General features: G+C 47.3%; 1 protein-coding gene across 2 annotated transcripts in view; it reads left to right on the top strand.

Moving 5' to 3' along the window:
• Lrrc74a (leucine rich repeat containing 74A) overlaps nucleotides 1-14,943 on the top strand; it is a 30,861-nt gene extending 15,918 nt beyond the window's left edge. Inside the window, exons 8-14 of one of the 2 annotated variants that reach the window (XM_028771941.1) lie at nucleotides 1,172-1,257; nucleotides 1,813-2,007; nucleotides 5,946-6,041; nucleotides 10,080-10,226; nucleotides 13,013-13,120; nucleotides 13,940-14,022; nucleotides 14,771-14,943. In XM_028771941.1, the coding sequence (XP_028627774.1) occupies nucleotides 1,172-1,257; nucleotides 1,813-2,007; nucleotides 5,946-6,041; nucleotides 10,080-10,226; nucleotides 13,013-13,120; nucleotides 13,940-14,022; nucleotides 14,771-14,825 (770 nt within the window). In that variant the 3' untranslated portion in view covers nucleotides 14,826-14,943. Of the gene's footprint in view, nucleotides 1-1,171; nucleotides 1,258-1,812; nucleotides 2,008-5,945; nucleotides 6,042-10,079; nucleotides 10,227-13,012; nucleotides 13,121-13,939; nucleotides 14,023-14,201; nucleotides 14,215-14,770 lie in introns of those variants that run through there. The other variant, XM_028771942.1, reaches the window with a different exon arrangement.
• The last annotated feature ends 2,412 nt before the right edge of the window (nucleotides 14,944-17,355 follow it).

Raw genomic sequence — 17,355 nt, 5'->3', positions numbered from 1 at the left:
TTCCATGTGTGAACTGGGCATGGTGGTGCACATCTCTAATCCCAGCACTCAGGAGGCAGAGACAGAGGCAGGAAGACTGCCACAATTATATAGCCAGTTTTAGGCCAGCAATAGCTATATGCTGAGACCCTTTCTAAAACACAAATAAGTTTTAAAAGTGTTTGCTGTGCAAACCTCCAACTCCTATCCATCTTTAGATAACTGTGTCCACAAGTCAGTCTCTCTCTCTCTCTCTCTCTCTCTCTCTCTCTCTCTCTCTCTCTCTCTCTCTCTCTCTCTCTGAAACAAAGTCTTACATAATCCAAACTGGCCCAGAAGTTGCCATATATTTAAGGATGAGCTTGTGTTTCTGATCCTCCTGCCTCTACCTTCTCAGTGCTAAGATTACCCCCATTCACCACCATGCCAAGTTTACGTGGTGCTGAGGATCAAACCCAAGGCCTCATGCATGCTAGGCAAGCCCTCTACCAACTGAGTCACAGCCCTCAGGGTCCCAGACAGACGCTTAAGATACTTCACTGCATTTGTGACATCAGGGTAAACATCTGTAAGAACAGAGTCTGGCCACATTCTGTGTTGTTCTCTTAGGTAGTGTCTCAGAGTGCACACCTCTTCATGGGAGAACATCTGTGATCACTTAATATTTACCAGGTAGATCATGCCACCTGCCCTCTGCACTGTGTCATCTTTCCCAGAATTAGAGGTCATCATTCAAGCATGTACCTAAGTAACTAACAGAAACTTATCACCTGGCCGTTCCCTGTGACATGTGACTTTAATCTCAGCACTTTGAAAGGCATAGATGGACCTCTGTGAGTTCCAGGCCAGCCAGGGCTACATAGTGAGACTCTGTCTATTTTTTCTTTGTTTGTTTGTTTGGTTTTTTGAGACAGGGTTTCTCTGTATAGCCCTGGCTATCCTGGAACTCACTCTGTAGACCAGGCTAGCCTCGAACTCTCTAACTCAGAAATCCGCCTGCCTCTGCCTCCCAAGTGCTGGGATTAAAGGCGTGCGCCACCACCGCCCCGCAAGACCCTGTCTTTAAAAGAAATTTTTCTTATGCTATCAGTTAAGGGGGCTTCTACCTTGTATACCTGTCTCCAATGCTGCTGGTCTGAGGCCGGGTCTCGGGGAGGTGGGAGATACCAAGCTGCCTCACTGTCCCTCCCAGCCCTTAATGTAGGGCTCCAGTCATTGAACCTGAGCTGGAATCACTTCAACATTCGGGGAGCTGTGGCCCTGTGCAATGGTCTCCGGGTAAGTCACACCGAGAGGCACGCTAAGCTGCTTTCTTGTGGTCACCGTGGATTCGGGTCTACAGAGCACTCAGGGAGGGTCTTTCGAGTTGTTGGGCTTCCTTCCACGATTCCTGGATGTGCACTACTATCTTATAAATCCTCCCTACTGAGGCCTGAGAACCACTATGAGGGGCTCTCTTAGAGGACAGTTTAGCTAAAGGGCAGGGAGATGAGATTCCAAAAGGAACGAATCTCAAGAGAACTTGAGAATGAGCCCTCCCTGTAAAGGACAACAATGACGACATAGATCTGTCTCTGCTGAAAGTCACTGAGCTGTGGGTTAGGGGAGGAGGAGGGTGAAGGTGAAGTAAGAGTTACACTTTGCTGGGCGGGGTTAAGGTAAGAGTTGTGGAGGGTGACCATAAGGGCGATGTTATGGTAGGGACAGTGATAAGGGTTACAGTTTAGATCAGTTAGGATGGGAGTGAGGGGTGGGGTTGGGCTGGCACTCCAGGCATTTTCCTGGGTAAGTCTCACTCCATCTTGATGCTACTGTTGTTCCCCTCCCCTGGAGTCTAACGTGACCCTGAAGAAACTGGACGTGTCCATGAATGGCTTTGGGAATGAAGGTGCTCTGGCTCTGGGGGATGCCCTCAGACTCAACAGCTGTCTGGTCTACGTAGATGTCAGTAGAAATGGCATCACCAATGAGGGGGCCTCCAGAATCAGCAAGGGTCTAGAAAACAACGAGTGTCTCCAAGTGCTGAAGGTAGGCTCACCGAGCTGGTGCAAGTCCTCTGTATATCTGTGTCTGTATGCTATGTGTATCTGCCTATGTGCCCATGAGTGTGTGTCCGCGTGTCCATGTATGTATGTGACACATCTGTCCATCTGTGTTGTAGGGAAACAGGGTAGTAAAACTGGACTGGATACTGCTGGGGAGAGTCATCAGCCCTCCAGTACCTCTATGTGCATATGTGTGCACACGTTTGTGCTTGTGCTGTAGACCCAGGGCTGCCTCAGCTTTCTGGTGACACAAGTGCTTCTAAACACGTCTTCCCTCATGCCATCTAGGTGTCTCTTGGGATTTCCTTCATGCTAAGGCCATATTATGCTGTGGGGATACTAATCCTAGATCCTAGTGGTTTCTTGCACTACAGTCTAGTTCTCTGCAGCCTCCACTCACCCCTGTTCTCCATTGCTCTCCCTGGCCTCCGACTCCTCCTCTCCTTCTTAGCTCTGCTGAAGAGCATGGCACACAAAGGTCTGTGACCACCTTCGACCTCCTGAGTGAGGGGACTACTACCAGCACTCTACTCTCCCCTCCCTGCAGAACCCACTGTGATTCCTAACTATACTCTCATTTGAATGTGAAGTCTTCCTAAGGACAAGGCTGTTTGGTGATCATTGGCCATGATCACACCGCTCGTGCCCAGCATAGTGCTGGGAGCACAGTGAATCTATGGAAAGCAGATGGACGGATGGATGGATGGATGGATGGATGGATGGATTAATATTTTGTTATAAATTAGGTTACTTTGTGGAAACTGTTTATGACACAGGCTGTTGGATAGTTTGAAAACAGATGCAAAAGGACTTCTGTTTCTGGGTCCTCTCTGGGCTCTTTCAAGGCACACCCTACATCGGATGGATGAGCTAATTCATCAGTCATTACCTAGTGTGGCTAATTATTTCTGCCAGCTCTACTTTCCAAATGGGAGAACAGAGGCTAAGTGACTCATTCAGACCACATAACTATGAAGAGAGTGGCCACTTGTATCTGGCTTTCTAAGGTCAATCTAATACCCCCCGCAAGGGGACAATGGAGGCATGACAGGTGCTGGGATCCTTACTGATTGAGGAGCAGACATAAGAAAACTGAAGATGGGTCCTGCTGCAGAGGTGCTGGTAAAGGGACACGAGGACACCAGATTCTGGCAGAGAGAGTATGGACATGGCCAGTAGAACCAGAGTGCCCATCTAGGACGTGAAAAGTGGAGGTCCCAGCTGGAGTGGAATCAGACTGCTCAGCTCAGAGAGGTGGTCCAGGCTGGTAACTCAGCCTCCAGGTCCAGGGGAACCTAGAATGGTTGTACAAACCTGAACCATTTTAAAGGTCCTTTTGACTAAGAAGTTAGGCTGGCAAGATGGCTCAGTGGGTACTGCCGTTTGCTGCCAGGCTTAACGACCTGAGTTCTATCCCTAGAACCACAAGTTGCGAGGAAAAAAAACTGACTCCTACAAGTTGTCCTCAGATCTCCACATGTACAACAAGGCATACATGTACTCATGTATACATACAAACACACATACCAAATACACAAACACACATACAAATACACACATACATACAAACACGCACAAATACATGTATATACACAAACACACATATACACACAAACATAAACATACATACACAAATACACACACACATACACACACACACATATATATATACCATTTTCTAATGTTTTAAATGAAAGAAAAAACTTAGAAAATTCCCACAGGAAATATCTACTGTTCTCTACACCCACTTCCCTCAATCCTCAGTCTTGGGAAATTAAGAAATTTCTCTAGGAAATGAGTCCCACAAAGGCCAGATGCCAAGCTGTATAAGCATGGGATTTTCCTCATCAGAGAGAATAGAGCCTGGGAAACTGGCCCACAGTAAACTCTCAATAATACCTGTGGCTTCCCTCCTAATACAACCACCTGAAGTGGCTTTCAGAAGCAGCAGCCACCACTCAGATGCTGCTGCTGTGCACCAGGAACCTCCTTGAATGCCTGGCATGAATTATCAGGTTGGGCCCTTGGAACAATTCCTCTGTGGTGATAGGTATAGAGAAGCCAGCGAGTCAGACCCAAGGCTGGCTGACTACACGCTCCCTCTTCCTAACTTACATCCATCCTGCAGTTGCTCACCCTTGCGATAATAACCTAAGCCCACAGGTCCACCATGGCATAACCTTTCCTGGCTCTAGGGCCTCCTCTGACTCTGCTTACAGAACGTGTGCTATCACCCAACCCCCATGCTGCTTCACCTTCATCCTTTTCTGCTGTTTTCTTCTTTGATGAATCTCTTCCTGGCTCTGTTCCCATCAGAGCTGATTAATCCTCCCCCACATCCCGGCACAGCTTCCCGAAAGGCTCCCCTACCTGTGCTGGACCTTCCTTTCTTGGCTCCTACAGCATGTTCCTCTGTCCCTGCTGTCATCCTATTTTTGATGTCTCCTCTAACTAGAGTGACATTATCTGAGGACAGACCCTTGTCATGTCTTCCTGGGCTTAGATCACTGGCCAGTACACAGCAGGCCTCAATATTTGTTGAAGGATGAGGGTGGGTGGTGGGTGAGATGGATTGATGAGTAGGTTGGTGGATGGGTGAGTAGTAAGGTAAGATGGATAGATGCATGGATCCATTGATAGATAGATGGGTAGGTGGGTGGATGGATGGATGGATATATGTATGTATGGATAGATGGATGCATACATAGATGGATGGATGGATGGATGGGTGGATGGATGGGTGGATGGATGGATGGATGGATGGATGGATGGATGGATGGATAATGGATGGATGGATTGGTGGGTGGATTGGTGGATGGATTGGTGGATGGATTGGTGGATGGATTGGATGCATGGATGGATGAATTGATAGATAGATAAAGGGATGGATGAATGGATGGGTGGTGAATGGATGGATGGATATGTAGGCATATATTTTTCACAACCTATTTTAATAAAGGTTCAACCTTCTAGCCCACCACCCACCAGAAGTAGTGGAAAAGAAAGGGTATTAGGATATGGTGGAAGTGGACCTGTTTAGAAATAGTTCTTTGGGGTGATTCCAACCTTCATTGTTCTCAGTCCAGTCAACTATCAAATACCAAACATGAATCGCAACTACAGCTCAGTCCCTCAGCAGACACTGCACGTGAATCAGCAAGGGCAGTTCTATCCAGAAGAACCGAGAGACTTGCCAATTGGCCTGAATCTGAGGAAGCAGCAAGGAGCTGCAAGAATCTCGAGTTCTTTGGTGAGTTTCTCTCTATAAAGTCACCACAAGGGAAGCTCAGCAAGCCAATATAAGGCAAACCAATACATACATGACATCAGCAGAGACTAGTGAAGCAGAGCAAGGCACCTAATGCTGGAGCTCCCACTATCTGTGGGGTCACATTTATGTTCTTTCTAAACATGACTCATCCTTTCACATGTTTGCTATAGCAAAACATCCCTTCAACTGTGTCTGCTTCAGTAAAACATCATTTGATATAACTGACTTTACAAAGAAACCAGAAGTCTCCACTTCATGGATGAATGGATGGATGATGAGAGAGAGGCTGATGAGTGTTGGGTGAATGAATGGATAGATAGTGAGAGAGACTAATTAGTGAATGCATGGGTAGATGAATGGAAGGTGAGGTAAACTGATGAGTAGATGAATGGGTGGATGATAGATGGAAAAAGGGATGGATTTATAGATTACAGGTGGGTAGTAAATGAATAGATAAATGAGTGCTGAGTTTGGTTAGAAAGATGGAAGGACATATGGTCAGAAAGATGGAATAGATGCAAGGAATAGATGGAGAAGTCTGCAAGGAAGATAGAGGTTGTGATTTGATAGAGAACCTGAAGTTGCAAGCTAACACAGCCTCTCCTGCCCCCATCTCAGCCTCCTCCTGCTGCTGTGCTCTTCTCCCACAGCTTTTCCTGAACCCTATGAGCTTGGAGGGGGCATATTCTCTTATCTTGGCCATCAAGAGGAACCCCAAATCCAGGATGGAAGACCTTGACATTTCTGTAAGTGATCAAATACCAGTCACTTGCACCCAGCACAAGCTAGTTACCATTCTGCCACCAGTGCCACCAGCTGTGTTCTTCCCAGGCCCTCACACACAAGAGGCAAGGGGCTGAGTGATAGAAATAGCTCTCCAGCCACTATCAACACAATGTGGAATAATTTACTCGATCCTGGGAACCCAGGATATGAGCACTGAAGGGTGTCAATGAGGAAAAACCAAAAAGAGAGGTGGGTGACTCCAGAACAGAATTTGTGCACTGCCAAATTCAGTAATAAATGAACTGAGTCTCAGAATGTTTCAGAATCCCAGATTTTTTTTCCAGCTCTGGTTTCCCTGAAACTGCCTGCCTCTGCCTCCCAGAATGCTGGGATTAAAGGCCTGTACCACATACCTAGCCAGAATCCCAGGATTTTTAGGACCCATCTCATGAATACATTTTTGTTTCATGACTTGTGGCCTGCTGTGCTCATAGCTGTACCTAAAAGTGATCTTTTCCTGAAGGAGAAAAGTGGACCAACCAACCTTCCACCAGGGACTTGCCAGATCACCACAAAGATGGCAACTGGTACTAACAACATCCTCTACTTTTGATCACTGGTGCTTTTTGTCCCAAAGTGACGTTTATTATCGAAGCTCCTCGATTGCTACTCTAGGAGGTTGGTAGAGTGCTGTGAGCATTTCCAGGATGACTATACCAAAGTAACACAAACCACGTGACTTGTGGGCTGGTGGGTTCTCTCTCTGGACTTGTAGGAGGAATCTGCCCTTGAATTCTCTCCTAGCTTCTGCAGTTGCTGGCCATCATTGACACCCCTTGGCTTGTAGACTTATCACCCCAAGTCCTGCTTGTTTCTTTTCTTAGCATTTTCCTTGAATGTATGGCTAACTCCAAGCAAAAACCCTTTTTCTTTTTGGTAAGGATTTTGTCATATTAGGTCAGGGCTCCCCCTAATGATGCCATTCACCCCAGTGATGTCATGCCATCCAATGATGTCAGTTTGTCCAGATGACATCATTTCACCCTGATAGCTTATCTCTAACAAAGAGCCAATTTCCAGATGAGGTCATATGTACAGGGCTGGCTTCAAACCCACTTAGCATAGTCATGCATGCCTTTAATTCTAGCACTTTGGAAGCAAAGGCAGGTGGATCTCTGTGAGTTCAAGGCTAGCTTGGTCTACAGAGTCAGATCCAGGACAGACAAGTGAGACCCAGTCTCAAAAACAAAACAAAAAAAACTTCAAGCCCCCTTGGGTGTGTTCTATTTGTCGCTGTTGCTGTGATATACTACCCTGACAAAAAGCAATGAGGAAAAGGTTTGTTCGAGGTTACAGTTCAGTGTAGAAAAGAAGTCACAGTGACAGGATCTTGAAGCATTTGGTCACATCACATCCACATGGCCATAGGCATGTTTGGTTCTTGGCTAGCCCTCTCCCCTCTTACATAGCTCAGACCCCCAAACCGGGGAATGGTCTGGGTCTTCTCACATCAATTAAGACAAGACAATCCCACACAGCCTACAAGCCAACCTGATCTAGCCAATCCCTCCTTCAGACCCTCTTCCCCCAACGAGTCTCAGGTTGATATTTAAAACTTACCATCACGAGGACAGGAGCACAAACTCAGCCTGTAGCACATACTTTCCTGAGTTTCCCACTTTAACTACAAGGAAATCAGAAGCATAGCCATTAGGTCATTTTCCCAGGACCCATTAGCCAACTAGAAACACCTAGGTGTAAGCCAGGACCCTGCCTCCTCCTCCAGTCCTGTAGTGACATGAGAATCCCTTTCTTTCTCTAAAGCTTCTCAATGATATCTTGTAAGATTACTCTGATGCTTGTAGTGATTTGAGTCATGATACTTTGAATATCCGAAGCTAAATACCTCTCCTCTGGAAGGTACTGCTGTTCTTTCCCACTGCTCCCTCACCCAACCCTCCCTGTTCCTCCTACTCCCTCAGAGGTCCCATCTCTCCACACTCACACTATAGCTATGTCTGCATCAGAATACAAAGCCCCTCCTCCCCCACCCACACTGCCCCAGCGTCTCTGCCACATTCAGATTTCATGGCCATTTGCCCCCCCCTGACCCGGTCAGGTGAAAAACATAGACCCAGGCTTGGTACACTTGAGAGAACTGTAGGAATATACTTCTTAGGGCTTAGATGGCACCTTAGATGGCACTGGGGTCTATGAGCCATGGCCTAACTGCCATTAAAGAAGCCTGCCACAACCAGTGGACAGAGTTAGCCACTTAGTGTCTTTTCTCGTGCTTTGATGAAACAATTGGAGCCAGTATGCTATGAAGAAAGGACTTCCATTTAGTCCACATCACCGGAGGCCGAATGACCCAGTAGCATGGCACCAGCTCTGGTGAGGGCCCTCTTGATCACCTTACCGTATGGAAGATGACATCATACTTGTCTTGTATACGGGAAAGAAAAGAATCTGCATGGAGAGACAGGAAGCCAGAGACTCAGTGTTATGTGCAGACAACTCCTCCTTTTTTATTTTATATTTAGTTGGTGTTTGTTTGTTTGTTTGTTTGTTTGTTTGTAGTTTTGAGACAGGGTTTCTTTGTGTAGAACCACCTGTCTTGGAACTTGCTCCATAGACCAGGCTGGCCTCAAACTCAGAGATATAACTGCCTCTGCCTCCCGAGGGCTGCGATTAAAGGTGTGTTCCGCCACCACCTGGCCTGACAACCCTTGAACTAACAGGTCCCCTGAGTATGATGCCTGTTCCTGTGAGGGTGGTGACCCCTCCCCGTGTCCCAATCTCCTCCCACTAGGCTCCACCCCTGAAAGGTCCCACTACTACTCACACTGCCACCCTGGGCACCAAGATCCTAAGCTCTTGTCAACAATAGTGATAAAACTCTAAATGGTCCTGGAATGCCAGCTTTGTGAATGCTACTGGGACCAGAGTCTCTGCAAAACCTTCAGCGCTTAAGCATAAATTCCATCCAAAAGGCAAGAGGGTCTGAAGAACACATCTGAAGAAAAAGAGGGTCGTCTACAAGATGGAAAGCAGACTAGATTGCTCTTCCAAAGCATACACATTCTCCATGTCCTGGAAGTTAGCTCCAACTTCTTCCAAAAGAGTAGTTTCTTGTTCACTGTGAGCCATAGCAGGATGGTCGGCATCAGGGAGCCTGGGTACCAGCTCTGAGTAACAACATCCATCAAATGTGGGCACTTAGAGTTACCTCAGAGAAAAATGAGCTGATTGCATGTGACAAGCCACCAGAACACAATGGAAATATCAAAACCTCCTAGGAGACCTGAGCATATTGACACATGCCTATAATCCTAGTACTCAGGGGTAAAGCAGAAGAGTCACCATGAGTTCATACTCCCATGCTCCATAGTGAGTTCAAGGCCAGTCCTGGCTACAGAGTAAGGCCATATACACATACACACACACACACACACACACACACACACACACACACACACATATATATATATATACACATATATACATATACACATACATACATGTACATACATGTACATATATATACACGTATACACATATATACATACATACATAAACATACATATATGTATAAACATATATGTGTATATAAATATTTATATATATTTGCATTTAATATAATAAAAATTACTATTACATATATAATTTTTTTTAACCTGGGAAATTTACAAGTTGAGTCACAAGATACATAACACCAGATCGGTGCTAAGTTTGGTAGACTGCTTGTCTAGCATGCACAAAGCCTTGGATTCTGTGCCTAGCACCCTGTAAAACTGGCTATAATGACACATGCCTGTAGTTTCAGCACTTGGGAAGTGGAGACGGGAGGATTACCATGAGTCCAAGGCTATATTAGATGACCTTTATGAATCAATCACAAGGTAGAAAACACCAGCCATGCCAATTCAGAAGCAGAACAAACCAGAAAGGACCAAAGTGCCTGAACTTGGGTTGGCAGGGAGGGATGGGTACTCTAGTCATCAGGCAAATGGCTCGATGACAGCACCCCCACCATGGCCCTTCTCTTCCTGCTGCAGAATGTTCTGGTATCAGAGCAGTTCGTCAAAGTCCTGGATGGGGTCTGTGCCATTCACCCCCAGCTGGATGTGTTATACAAGGGATTGCAGGGTCTCTCCACCAAGAAAACCATTGCCCTGGGGAGCAGCCCCATGAAGCTGATTCAGGTGAGCCTCCCCATTAGAGCCTCAGAGAGCCCTGGAGGAAACTGCCACATGGCCCCAAATCATCCGTCCAGCACTGGCTCTCTCTCCCAGTGGCTGTGTGAGCCTTGCCTGCTTGCTTGCTTTTTGTTGTTTTTGTTTTGTTCGTTTTGTTTTTGAGACAGGATTTCTCTGTGTACCTTTGGCTGTCCTGAAACGTATTCTGTAGACCAGGTTAGCCTTGAACTCAAAGAGATCCACCTGCCTCTGCCTCCAAGTGCCGAGATTAAAGGTGTGCGCCACCACTGCCTGCACCCATATAATCCTTTCTAATAAGGCTCCTTGAAACGGAGACCTGAAATATTTCCCCAACATATTGGATCACTGAATACTGCTTCTCACCCCAATATAGGCATGTGCTGAGATCTGGTGGAAGTAGGAGGTGGACACATAGGACAGAGCCCACTACTTTTATTTATATATATATATATATATATTGGTTGGTTTTTCCAGGGTTGCTCTGTGTATCCCTGGCTGGCCGTCCTGGGACTCACTCTGTAGACCAGGCTGGCCTTGAACTCAGAAATCTGCCTGCCTCTGCCTCCCAAGTGCTGGGATTAAAGGCGTGCGCCACCACTGCCCAGCGAGCCCACTACTTTTAATCTGCCTTTTACTAATGTGCCAACAAAAGCAGTCACCAAGGCCTTCTGTGCTTCAGTATTTTCACCTGGAAAATGGGAACATAGTAGAAGGGTGTCTGCGAAAGACCAAATTTCTTAATAGGTGTGAGGTGTTTAGAGCAATGCTTGGACCTAATAAATGCCTAGTGCTTGCAGCTTCTTTTTGAGACTGGATGCCAATTCAGGCCACGCTTAACAGGGTCCATTCTTTCTCAAAAACACACCTGGATTGACTCCTTTTTTTTCATCTGCCTCCAGAGGGGGGGAAAAAAAACAAGAAATAAGTTCAATCATAAAAGTTTAGGCATCTAGTGAATTTTGAAGCCAAAAGTAGCATTGCAGCCTGAATAAGGGCTTCTCGGGTGTGACTGCACCTCCACTGGCTGCCATCTGAGCGTGCTGTGCAAATGCAGTTCCTGTAGGTATGGCCCGCTCAGTCTGCCTCTGGCCTCTGGTTGGTCTGCTCTGTGCCTCAGTTTCCAAAAGAAATCAAAAAAGGTCATACGTGAAAAGTATTGTGTGCAAGGTTCTAGAAGATGAAAGGTATGGGGTTTGTTTAGGAAGGAGATGACTCTATGGTAACCAGTGGAAACCGTAAGCTGGGTGCAGACTGAGAATCTCACCCCTTGCTTCAAAAGAATACAGAAATAGTGACGTGAGCAGGCAGCTGCTAAAGACTCAGAGCCAGACTGGCAAATCTCAAGTGGTGTCTCAGCCCTTCGATCACCTGTCTGGACTACAGAGTGGGCTCAAGGCCAGCCCAGGGAACTTAATGAGACCCTGTCTCAAAATACTAAGTAAAAAGATGGCCAGCTAGGTGCCTAGCTGTGTGGTAATGCATTTGTTTAACGTGCGTGAAGTCCCAACACCACAAAGAGAAAACTGAGAATGTGTAGAAAAAAGAATCTTCAGGTAGAGAGCAAATAAGACATCAGCGTACACTCGAGTTGGGAAGAGGCAACCATGTGGCTGGAAAGATGGAACAGATTCAGTAATGACCCAAAGAAAATATCATAGGAGAAATATTACAAACGGAATGACAGCCACAAGCCTATATTGAAGTGAGATGCTCTGATTGCATCAGAATCCAAATTATAGAGACACTACAGGATGAGCAAAGAGAAAAAGGAAGATTTCCTGCCAGAGGTGGGACTTGGGGAAGGCCCCAGAAGAATCGGAAGGATTAGAGTCAGCATGAAGCGTCAAAGATGGTTCTAGCCAGATGGTTTCCGCCATCAGAGCAGGGATGAGTGTAGTCAGCCTTCAGGGAAACTGGGGTGGGGTGGGAGGTGAACCCTGAGAGTCCAGCTGAGGAACCCTGGGACTCTAGATTCATAAAGAAGCCCGAAAGGCAAAGCTGGCCAGAAAGCCTGGGCCAGATGTGGTATCCTCAAATTTCAGACCTCAAGCTGGGGCAGGGGTGGGGCGAGGAATGATTCCATCTGGCATAAGGAGTCACAGGGAACCGTTGAGCCATAGAAGTGATGAGCATCCACCAGGATTAATGGGTGACCTTTCAGACACGAGAGAATGTAAATAAAAATACTACTGTTAAGGTTTCCGAGCAAAGCACCTCTCCCTGTGGACATCTGTGGTGAACTGTGAGAACCCTAGGAGTGCCTAGAGCCTGTCCAAGCCATCATCACGCTGCAGGACTGTGGCTCAATCATGTGATCTCTAGGCTGAAAGAAGCCCCACCTCCACCCCCATCCACAGAACACCAACTGCGGGAGTGTTAACAGAGGCCATTTCAAAGCTGAATCACAGACTTAGATCTGGTCACCATCCATACTCCTGTGATAACTGGGGCAACCTAGCAGCTTTGGCCCGTGGTTGGTGTCCCTCTGTGAAGTCAGGGAATGGATGGAATGAGTAGAGCCTCCGTTGGGTTGGGATGAGGTTGCTGGGAACTGGACAGACACAGGAACCACCATCACTCCACGGCCTGCACATGGTATTTGCTCTAAAGCAGTGACTACAGCAGATGCCTCAAGCTGGAGTTGCCTTTTCCGATTCTCCCGGCATTCCTGGGCTCAGAAGTTTGGATCATCCTTTGGAGAACAAGCGGGAAGGTACGACTGCTGTAATAAAAACCAACTGTTTGCTCCTTGTGTCTCCCACTTCCCTCAGAACTATGCAGACCAAAAGAAGATCTCCGTAGTCGAGTTCTTCAAGAGCTTGAATCCTTCAGGATTAATGACAATGCCTGTGGGGGACTTCCGGAAAGCCATGATCCAGGTGTGCTGATTCCCAGACTCTCGGTAGTGTGAGGTGGAGGGTGGACAGGCGGGCACATGCTTGCATTTTTTCATAGTGCCCTCTAGGGTTGGTTGAAGACGCTGCCCTCATTCATCTAAACTCAGAGGAAAACTCAACACTCCCTTTAGCTCCCTGCTTAGATCTCTGTCATGTGACTCAATGCTACTCCTCACCCCAGATGCACATGTACATCTCAGAGACCTTTCCCCCATTGCATTTGGCACTTAGGAAGATAAAGAGAAACTGGGAGAAAAGACATCCCCTCCCCGTAGCGTCCACATTCCGCCTTTAGCCCTACCAGCCTACCTAACCCTCTACATTCCCTCTTGCCAATATCGTGACTAGAATGGAGGCCCTGGAGGTCCCCTGAAATGTATGCATGAGGGGATCACTGTGACAGCACCCTGGGAAGGCCTTGGGCCTGGGAGAATGGTCTAGGGGCCTGAGCAGGGATGAATGCTTAGTTCCCCGGGGCCTTAGAGCAAGAGGGCTAGCCAGGACTAGGTAGCTGGGAGCAAAAAACGTCCTTCACATGGTAAAGACTACAGTTCCAGTCCACTTCAGCAGGCCACTCATTGCATCTGCTCCTTAGCCCTTGTCTCTCCCCAGAAGCTGAGGTCCTCTAGAGGCAGGGTGATGCCATAGAAAGCGGCTGCCTCCAGTACCTCCCTGTGGTAGGGGTAGCCACCTCTGAGCCCTCACCTGCCACCAGTGATCCCAAGAGGAGTGAGACATTGTGTGGGTCACTGGGTGTGAAGGAACAAAGGGCTCCAAAACTCATTATACCCATCCTCTCAGCAAAGCTATATCCCCATCAACCGGTACCAGGTGAGGGAGCTGATAAAGAAGCTGGATGAGAAGAAGGGTATGGTGAACTTCAGGTGAGCACGGCCCTCAGTCCTTCCCACCGCTTGCCAATGGGCCCTAGTGGGATGTGCATCAGTCCTGGAACACGCCATCTGTGTTCCGAGAGATACAGGATGCTACCTACAGACTATCTATCAGATGCCTCATCCCAGGTCCCATGGCCAGGCCCCAGAGTCCACCCTCTTATCCTCAGTTCACTCACATAGGAAGACTTGAGCAAGACACTGGGACCGATGCCTGAGGAACTCCAGTCTACATGACAAAGGGACAATGCTCAGGACTCCAAGGTGAGAACAGGAAGTACTAGGGGAGGTGTGCAGGGGCCAGAGGGGAGTCATCACTTGAAACTGCTTCCGCTAGGGTCTGGTAAGATGGGTAGACACACAATGCCACATTTCCATTAGAGAGGTTGAGGAAAACTTGTGGGGTCACCACTCCCATGACACCGACTCTGGGGATCAAACTCAGGTTGTCTGGCTTCTGGCTAGGGCAGTTAGCTGCTGAGCCATCTCACTGGTGCACGCACGCGTGTGCGTGTGCGTGTGCGTGTGCGTGTGTGTGCGCACGTGCATGCACCCGAGCATTCATGCTCACCAATTGGCTAGATGGGCTGGCTAGTGAGCTTCCCGCCTTAGCTGTAGCACTAGTGTACCAACACACTAGTTTTTCTGTGGGTATCAGGGATCCAAATTCAGATCCTCATGCTTGCATGGCAGATGTCACCCCAGCCCGGGACTCATCGTATTTTCTTACGTCTCAAAGCAGTTTCTTAAAAGCCCAGAAGTCACAACAGCCGATCAGGTCTGAAGAAAAGTAAGTGCCAGACACAGAAGTTCTGGCAAGTTGTGTGGCTATGAGGAGACCAAAGGCCAGATGGACAGATGCCATGACCAGAGCTAAGTGTGAGCAAATAAAATCTGGCTTGATTCTGGGCATCTCTGTGCTGTCGAGGTTGTTCTCTTCAGTGGGGGGAACACTCTGGGTGATGTGGAAATGTAAGGGTTCTTTGGAAAGTCAGTTGTGTTAGATGGTGTTTTGCTGGGGCAAACATGTGAAGGAACATTTCACTGAAGCGGACACAGGTGAAAGAGCAAGGCAGACTCGTGAAGGAACATTTTGCTGAAACTGACACAGGAGAAAGGATGTTCTGCTAAAGCAAGCATGTAAAAGGACACGTGATAAAAGATTCTTTGCTAAAACACATGCAGGTATTGGTCTGCCTTACATTGCATAGGTGAGCTGCATTTGTCTCTATAGAGAAAAACTCAGCAAAAAACTTCTGGTGGTGTGCTGCAGTTTCTTGCCACTTCTTCAGACTCGGGCTGATTGACAGAGTGATGTCAGCTGAGACAGACTCACGTACTGAGGCAAGGCCTGTGGAGAACACGTGATGTTTGGAGAGAGTATAAATAGGACTTGGTGGCGTGGAGGCTGGGCTAGGCTTGCTTATAGAGCTAGCTGTACAACTCTTGTTGGTCTTCTCTGACCATCCCTTCTCTGAGAGAGGCACAGCCAAGAACTTTTCCTGGCGTTCCTGTTGGCACTGGTCCCTCCTCCTGACTGGTGCCGAGGCTGAGGCCTGGCTGTCTCTGCTAGGTCTTGTAACCACTGCTGATTTGGGTTTGCTATCCCAACTCTACTGAACTGGACTGCTAGCATATCTATGAAGTGTTTTCAAGTGGATCAAGCTGCCGCTGCTGACTTATGAACTGAACTGACAATTTCCAGACAACACAGACAGGAGTTGCTCCAAAGAACCTTTCTAAACAGGTCTATTTCCCCCATATCCTTTTTTCCCACTATCTCCAGTGGGTGGTGGGCTAGGAGGGAGGTTAAACCATTTAAGAACCATCATTAAAAATGGGTTTTGAAAAAAATTAGTTACATCTGAGTTTAGTGACCATCAAGGGGACATAGTCTAGGTGGTCTCATTTATAGCCACAAGGATTAACTGGGAATGTAGGATTGTTAGACAGAAGGAAAGGAGCCCACAGGGATCAGGTTAAGGCACAGAAGCAGTGGTCATGGGCATTGTAAAACCTCGTCACAGCACAGCCTGGTCATGTGACCTTAGAGCCTCTGTGGTCTTTTCTGGCTAATGGAACATCGAAAATGAAACTTCGCAGTCAGCTTTCTGGGTTGCATCTTGAGAGGGTGCGAGAGGTGGCTCAGGGGGCAAAGATACTTGCCACATGATCCAGGTTACCTGAATTCAATCCTGGAACAAATGATGGGAGGAGGAAAAGTCCTGAGAGCCTCTCACCTGCATATGCATGCTGTGGTACACACACACACACACAAAATAATATAAAAATTTTCAAGTCTTGACAAAGGAGGCAGATAAAGCTAGGCCATTTGTGCCTGCCATCTCAGCTCTCTGGAAGCCAAGACAGAAAAGTCTATTACCATAAGTTCGAGGTTAGATTAGCCTACATAGCCTTCTAGCCTAGGCTAGTCTCAAAAAAACAAAAGGGGTCAGAGAGATGACTCAGGAGTTAGGAGTATTGTGGCACACATGCCTACACTCACATACATGAACACGAACAAAAAATGGAAAGGGAAAGAAGAGATACTTCAAGAATTTAGCGAAAAGAAGAAAAGAAAGAGCCGTGAACACACGTTGAACTTTGGTGGGTCAGCCAGGCTTGAGGCATGCTGGGAATGCCAAGTATAGTATCACCAGTTACCACTGTGGAGCAACCAGGGCAGACGGTGCATGTCTCTGCACATGATAATCAGACAGGGAGATGATTGACAGGTCAGTGCCACAGACGGGTCCACCCTCAGCTGAAGTTGAGTGCCCATTAGCTGGTGAGATAAGAGCTCAGGGATCACTGAAGTGGAAACGTCTAGTTCTTTGAGAAATTAGTTATGTCAAATGATGTTTTGCTGGGGCACACAGGTAAAAGGATGTCTTGCTAAAGCAAACATGGGAAAGAATGTTTTCCTGAAGACACAGAAGTTTGCTGGATCAGACACCGGAAAGGATGTTTTCCCGAAGCAGACACAAGTGGAAGGATGTTTTGATATAGCAAACATATGTGAAAGGACCCAGGATAAAGGAGTATAAGTATGACCCCACAGATAGTGGGAGACAAGCACTTAACATTGGTTTGTTTTGCTCTGCCTTGCTATTGACGTGGATGTATTGGTTCACCTTACATAGCATTTTTGAGCTCAACTTGTGGTAACACCCACCATTTTGAGAAATTCCCCCAAAGAACTACTCATGAGGTTCCTGCAGCAGCTTGCCACTCCCAAGGCCTCACCTTAGGCAGGTTAGAGAGCTGTTTCTTCAGTATTGAACTACAGCTGCCTGGTGTCTACTTGCTGAAAGGATTGGACTG

Source organism: Grammomys surdaster, unplaced genomic scaffold (genome assembly GCF_004785775.1).
Source record: "Grammomys surdaster isolate TR1022 unplaced genomic scaffold, NIH_TR_1.0 210, whole genome shotgun sequence".
Taxonomy (NCBI): domain Eukaryota; kingdom Metazoa; phylum Chordata; class Mammalia; order Rodentia; family Muridae; genus Grammomys; species Grammomys surdaster.
The sequence above is the reverse complement of the archived record's forward strand: the minus strand, read 5'-3'. Positions and strand labels throughout refer to the sequence as shown.